The sequence below is a fragment of the Salvelinus sp. IW2-2015 genome, linkage group LG4q.2 (genome assembly GCF_002910315.2).
Source record: "Salvelinus sp. IW2-2015 linkage group LG4q.2, ASM291031v2, whole genome shotgun sequence".
Taxonomy (NCBI): domain Eukaryota; kingdom Metazoa; phylum Chordata; class Actinopteri; order Salmoniformes; family Salmonidae; genus Salvelinus; species Salvelinus sp. IW2-2015.
Window position 1 is genome coordinate 14965371 of NC_036843.1, and position 7669 is coordinate 14973039.

At 41.0% G+C, this 7669-nt stretch overlaps 1 protein-coding gene across 3 annotated transcripts in view; it reads right to left on the reverse strand.

Moving 5' to 3' along the window:
* Positions 1-4853, reverse strand: part of LOC111963391 (rho-associated protein kinase 2) — a 50212-nt gene extending 45359 nt beyond the window's left edge. The window contains exon 1 of one of the 3 annotated variants that reach the window (XM_023986805.2): positions 3382-4245. In XM_023986805.2, coding sequence (XP_023842573.1) covers positions 3382-3480 — 99 coding nt within the window. In that variant the 5' untranslated portion in view covers positions 3481-4245. Of the gene's footprint in view, positions 1-3381; positions 4247-4834 lie in introns of those variants that run through there. The other 2 variants (XM_070443398.1, XM_023986804.3) reach the window with 2 other exon arrangements.
* Positions 4854-7669: the final 2816 nt, after the last annotated feature.

Here is a 7669-nt window from a genome sequence, read left to right on the forward strand (position 1 = left end):
TTTGAACACCAAATTATGAACTTTCTCTGGAAGAATGGTGCCATATCCCTCCAAAAGAATTCCAGACAATTGTAAAATATATGCCAAGATACATTGAAGTTGTTCTGGCCAAACGCCCTATTAAGACACTTTATGTTGGCTTTTCCTTTATTTTGGCAGTTACCTGTACATAGAGTGCAAAGCAAGAAGAGTACAGGATGAAAAACGTTTACAGTAAACGAGGACATAAAATGGTCCAGGCATTGTTCTGCTGAGGCAATTAGTCTTATCCAGGATAATTACAGTACTTTCAGAAAGTATTCAGACTCCTTCCCCTTTTGTTATGTTCAAGCCTTATTCTAAAATGGATGAATATATATCCCTCAATTTACCACAACACCAATAATGACAAAGCAAAAACAGGTTTAGACTTTTTTTTTTTTTTTTTTATGTATTGAAAATAAAAAACAAATACCTTATTTACATAAGTATTCAGACCCTTTAATATGAGACTCGAGCTCAGGTGCATCCTGTTTCCAATGATCATCCTTGAGATGTTTCTACAACTTGATTGCAGTCCACCTGTGGCAAATTCAATTGATTGGACATGATTTGGAAAGGCACACCTGTCTAGATAAGGTCCTGCAGTTGACAGTGCATGTCAGAGCAAAAACCAAGCCATGAGATGGAAGGAATTGTCCGTAGAGCTCAGAGACAGGATTGTGTCGAGGCACAGATCTGGGGAAGGGTACCAAAAAATGATGCTGCATTGAAGGTCCAACACAGTGGCCTTCATCATTATTAAATGGACGAAGTTCGGAACCACCAAGACTCTTCCTAGAGCTGGCCGCCTGGCCAAACTGAGCAATGGGGGGAGAAGGGCCTTGGTCGGGGAGGTGACCAAGAACCCGATGGCCACTCTGAAAGACCTCCAGAGAACCTCTGTGGAGATGGGAAAACTTTCCACAAGGACAACCATCTCTGCAGCACTCTACCAATCAGGCCTTTATGGTAGAGTGGTCAGATGGAAGCCACTCCTCAGTAAAAAGCACATGACAGCCCGCTTGGAGTTTGCCAAAAGGCACCTAAAGGACTCTCCGACCATGAGAAACAAGATTCTCTGGTCTGATGAAACCAAATTTGAACTCTTTGGCCTGAATACCAAGCGTCACGTCTGGAGGAACCCAGGTTCTCAGACTGGGGTCAAGGTTCACCTTCCAACAGGACAACGACCTTAAGCACACAGCTCAAACAACGCAGGAGTGGCCTCGGGACAAGTCTCTGAATGTCCTTGAGTGGACCAGCTAGAGCCCGGACTTGAACCCGATCGAACATCTCTGAGACCTGCAAATAGCTGTGCAGCGACACTTCCCATCCAACCTGACAGCGCTTGAGGATCTGCAGAGAAGAATGGGAGAAACTCCCCAAATACAGGTGTGCCAAACTAGCGTCATACCCAAGAAGACTCGCTGCCAAAGGTGCTTCAACAAAGTACTGAGTAAAGGTTCTAAATACTTATGTAAATGTGATATCAGTTTATTTTTAATACATTTGCAAAAATTGCTAAAAACTTGTTTTTGCTTTTCATTATGGGGTATTGTGTGTAGATTGATGAGAGAAAAAAACAATTGAATCAATTTTAGAATAAGGCTAATGTAACAAAATGTCAAAAGTGAAGGGGTCTGAATACTTTTAGAATGCACTGTATATGTAAGAAGCTTTTATAGGTGTTAATGGATGTCGATTACTGTGTTCATAATTCACCATTAGGCAAAGTTTTTAAAAAGAAGGGGGTCTGAATGTGTGCTGCTGGTCAGAACATGTAGAAACAGGTCTGAATATGTGCTGCTGGTCAGAACATGTAGAAACAGGTCTGAATATGTGCTGCTGGTCAGAGCATGTAGAAACAGGTCTNTGTAGAAACAGGTCTGAATATGTGCTGCTGGTCAGAGCATGTAGAAACAGGTCTGAATATGTGCTGCTGGTCAGAACATGTAGAAACAGGTCTGACTGCATCAATGCAATGCCTGATGCTTGTCCTCTCTGCCTTCTTCATAGCATGCGATAACAGAGAGCGAGGCACTAAAAATGGCTTGGGAGGCGAGAGGGCTAGAGGATCCAGCCTGTTCAAACCCACGCACTCTTCCCACTCAACTTCAGTCTAGAACAGTCATCTAGCTTTGATATCCACCTCCTACTCATTCCCAGGAAATAAACAGCTGATGATTCAGTCACTGCATATAAACTATATTCATTCTGCACTTTTAAACAGATTTTAACTGGCACTGTAGAAGTTTAATTCAGGTTCAGAAACTGCTTGACATAGCATCTATGGTAACTGCAGGAAAATCCACTGCTAGGCCTTCAATTCAGTTCTGAAAAATGTCTGAGGGAGATTTAGATGGAAATACTTACATTTGTAAATGATGAGTGTTTAGGATGTAGGTGTGGCTATTTCGGTCTGGAACAACTATTATCACAATAAGTTTATGCGGAATGTTTTCAGGCCTATTAATTAACAGATGACAGTCCTCTCGACATTCCACAGCAGTGAGTATGCCTGTCTGGGTAAATGCTCCTCAATCGTTTACTTGTTATTATCCTCTTAAACAGTTGGCTGAGGTCTACAACCCAGTCCTCTCTTTGGCAGCTACTACAACGCATCTGTCTGTATAAGAGACAAGCGCGCATGTGGCATGCCGTTGGTAGTGGTACCCGTCTGGTGCATATCCCATATAGTGGGCCAATCCCTTGCCAAGTGGAAGATCGCTCAAAGATTTGAACGGAATAAATGTTTCCATAGAAGTAACCTACAACGATATACACATTTTCCACTATTCCCCATAATCTTCAAACAGACAGTTAAAGGCTACGGCTATAGTTAAAGTATGTTGTCTGCTGCATCAAATGCTCTCATATGTCACTAGAAAACTAAGGGCGCAATTATTTTCTATGACTGTCCTTATACCCTTACATAGGCTTATGTAGCAACTATTATCGTAACTTTACCGGGAGCAATTCATTATAGGCCTCGTCTGCATGTTATCTGAATAGCCGGGCAATTACTATTAGCATATTGGCTCGGCTACACATTGTCATAGAAGGATACACATGGTGCGGTTATCGGTGCTAAAATGTAGGCTAGCGATAATGTGCAAATACAGTTTGTTAATCTAAAAGATATAGTGCAATAGGCCTATAATTTCTCAAGTGAATGTTGTTGACCTGCATCAAAGGCTTTGTGGAAATTCGGTTACAATGTATTATCCGAACATCAAAATGTATACATATCTTGGTTAAAGGCGTAAGAAGTCAACTTATTGCTATGTATTTTGTCGGTTGCTTCAAAATGCGAAAACATGGGACCTATTAATAATTAATAAAATATTTAAGCAGACTTACCAGTAAACTTTCTAAGTTTATCGCAGATCTTGGATCTTTGATCATGGCCTCCAGCTTTTTCAACCGGTTTTCCATCCTTCTCTCTGCACCAAGCGACATCTTTGCGATTGATTAATGCCCGTTTCGTTTACATATAAGACGAGCCTTATGAGAATTCTTAAGAGTTTACATGAGAAAAAATATTTTGGTTCTTGAGCAATCGCGGTGGGCCTAGCAGCCTCCGACTCACCGCCCTCTGAAATCGCTTCGGAATTACAGTGTCCACAATGAAGGGGAAAACATAATCCACCGTGAAGGGAGAAGCGCCGCTCCTCAAACTTGCCAATTAGTTAGGAGATGTCGTTAAACGCAAATGAAGGTAAAAACTTATGGTAACATATTCAATATAAATGTTCTCTACGGTCCACACGGCGATTAAGTTAACATTTTTAGAAGATTCAGCAACAGGGCGTTTTCTTTGACCCCCCTCCCCTTCTCTTTTTGGGCGCTCCGAAATGCTTTGCTTCAATTTCAAAAATATGTTTCTAAAACAGTCCGCAGTGTTTAAAATCCAACCTTAGAAACTCTCAAATGACATGGATTTTGTGACTGCCTCACAGTCATAGGCAAATGTACAGGGTAAGAATGGCGTTCTCCAAAATAGCTTGCGTGATGAATCGTTACACTTTCTATGATCAGTTCTTCTCCTATGCACTACATGGGTATTTATCCCTGCATGCCCAAAAACAAAGGTTTGTCGGAATGGCTAACTGCAGTTAGCCACCGTGGATTCCTCGTACACTACATACTCCACTTCCAGAGCTAGATCTCTCACCTCCCTCTTCTGATATCAACATGCAAACACCGCCGCCTCATTTACCCATAAGTCTCCTCTTGTCTATATAGCCTGCTGTTCAACGTGGGAAGCTGCATGATGAACCATAGGAAGGCCAATGTGATGAAAGCTCTCCTAAAGTTTTACAAATACGTTCTTCACACTGAGTAATGATTAATCTGATTGATACATTATTTCCACTATTTAACAGCACATAGGTATCTATCTCTTGATATTGTTGGGACTTGAACCTGCGACCCTACAACTGTCCATGTGACTATCACGCTAACACCTTGTTTCAACAATAGGTTTGAACCTCTTGATGGGTTGCCACATCGTTTCCCACCACTATGCTAGAATGGGTAATGCCTAGGAATGCTATACTTCCTGTGTTTCGCCCCGTGTTCAGCCAGGGGTAAACAACAGACTGCTGCAACCTGATTGGCTGAACGCAGGGCGCAACATCAGGAAGTAGCATTCGTAGGCTTTATCCACTCTAGCCTGGTAGTGGAAAATTGTGTGTTCATTAAGAAAGTATGCATATTTTCCCCGTTTTTTTTCAGCCTTCTCTCATTAAATCTAGTTAAAGAGGAAATCGAAGCCTTTGCAGCCTGAATGGAGAATGTTTTATGTACGAACCGGTCGCCGGGGGACTCCAGTGTATTACCAGCGGTGCACATCAAGCCCAGACCATAGTGGAGATCACAGGAGGCTGCTGAGAGGAGGACGGCTCATAATAATATCTGGAAAGGAGTTAGTGGAATGGCATCAAACACCTGGAAACCATGTGTTTGATACCATTCTACAAATTCTGCTCCAGCCATTACCACAAACCCATCCTCCCCAATTAAGGTGCCACCAACCTCCTGTGGTGGAGATCCATAAAGTCTATTAGCAGCTGCCCAGGCTAGAGGTAGACATACTGTATGGCTGTCCTTCGATGTCGATGATGATATTGCTCCCAGTAATTATAAGCCATTTGTGGTGTTGTTTTGATGTATTGGTACCTACAGTAGAACTACATACTGTACCTTCAGTAGAGTATCAGTATGTCACTCTGTTGTTGCACCAGTCTCTCCTTTGTTCATTATGCTGTAACGGATGGTGCAGACTTTTTGCTAATTGCCACCCCAAGTGTTCTGTGATGCGCAGTGAAGAATAAGACACAATGTGTCCAAATAATATTTGAGTATTTTGCGCCATGGCAAGAGAAGGGGAAATAACGTGTGTGAGCACGTGTCTGCAGTTTACATGAACGGATATTGACAAAGATGAAACAAGTTGGTGTGTGCCTCTATTTATTAGTCTCCATAAGCAATTCACTGAATAAAGCAAATACTGTTACAGCACAACATTATTATTTTCAAAGCAATCTTGGCAACAAGTTATAGCAACAACTTCATAATAAAAAGACAAGGGTTATTTCCATTTCTTGCAATTTTTTTTCACTTTAATTATAAAAGAAACAATTGACTCTTCACCAAGTATTGACATTTAAATAAAATGCCCAGTCCAAATAATGTAATTTTGTCAATAATAAATAATACTATAAAATGTACACAAAAAGGTTGAGAATTCACCATAAGATCAAATATAGAAGGGGTAGGGGGATGCTTGGGACAAGTAGGAGTTGTTGGTGCTGTAGGAAGAAGGGTCTTTTAGCTAAATGTGAGGGTTGGGTTTACAAGTCACAAAAAAAGCTGATCAGCTATACATCAACACAACAAAGTTGTTTTTTTGTCTATTTTCTTTTGTACAAAGTGGGGAGTCTTACTAGCGAGCATCGTCGTATGCACTGTGGAGTAGTACACAAGCGAGAGTTAAGGCAGATTTTCTGTTCACGTTTGAAAAGTGACATGAAAAATGTCATGTTTTTTTTGTGTATTTCTACTCTGTCATAAAGATTTTGAATATGAAGTTGTCATTGCATATCTTAGGCTGTTGACCTAGCCTATATAATTTCATTAGATGGGTGCTGAATGTTCTCTTTTATTCTTAATCTCTCCACCATAACATATGCAGATGACTTTAACCAAATACAATTTGCTTTCCACTTCATTCCTGTAAGCATTAGCAAGACTGATGATGCTGACACTGGAGGGTTGAATTGTCTTTTCGGTCACAACGATGAAGGTGATATTAAGGTGTGTGTGTTTTGCCGTTGTGTTCGGGTGAGTAGGTCTATGCGTCAGGGCCACTCAAAGGTATGTGGAAGTGTTAGAAGGGGGCTCTGCTAAAAAAATAATCATAGTTGTATTTTCAGGCCCACCGTTTCAGGCCCACACCTGAAACCCCACCTCTTTAAGGAATACCTAGGATAGGATAAAGTAATCCTTCTAACCCCCCCCCCTTAAAAGAGTTAGATGCACTATTGTAAAGTGGTTGTTCCACTGGATATCATAAGGTGAATGCACCAATTTGTAAGTCGCTCTGGATAAGAGCGTCTGCTAAATGACTTAAATGTAAATGTGTTGGCAGCAAAGAATATCTACCCTGACACCTAGTGGCAATTCTAAGCATTACACATGGTTATTTTTCACTGAGATGCACCCAGATAAAGACAGCAATGGTCAGATGAGATCAATTCAACACGTGCATGCACACAAACCGGCACACACATTTCTGCAGTCAGACAGAAACCCGAACTGTTTCATTGTCTCAGTTTCAACTGTCTCCCACATCTGTCAAGAACCGTAGACACTACACGTGTCCAGTTTCAAGGCTATATTTGTCCAAGTATCTCTGGTTCACATTACATATGGTGGTGAAAGTGAATGAAGAAAAAGTGAATGAAGAAATGGAAATGATTCCTCAGAATTTATGTTTCTTATGTGATCTCTGATTTTGGTTGGAATCATTGAGAATTAGTCTGTACAAAATTGAATTGTTTGAAAATTAATTGCTACTCTTGGAGTGTGCACTATAATGACTGCAAAGGCTAGGTGGCCGAGTCTGGAAATATCAGACACATTCAAAAATATATATAAATAAATAATAATAAGCAAGAGACTGAAATTCAAGGCAATGATTACCGTGACACAGAATCTCAGTCTTGGCACGGGACAGGCAAAGCCTAAATGGCTGACTATCAACACGTGTCAGATTGTGTTGCAGTGCATATATTCAGAGTCAACAGACTCCAATATGAACATGGGCAAACACTACTGTCATCAGGAAGGGAGTCAAGAGAGAGGAGTTAGAACAATACATGGATGGAGAGAATGAATATCTAAACTTCATTTTAGTTAGTGTATGTGCGTGTGAAAGAGAGAGTACATCATAGACCTGACACCTCTGTGTGTGTGTAAATGCACACGTGTTTGTGTGTAACTCTCCCATTTTTGTAACAAAACATGCAACCCATAGCTCTGGAGGGTGTTTGACATGACATTTCCCATTGGTGTTCAGTGGAAGAGAAAAAAGATTCAGACTCAAAGGGAAATGGAGAGATGGAAAAAGAAGTTGGCAAGAAGG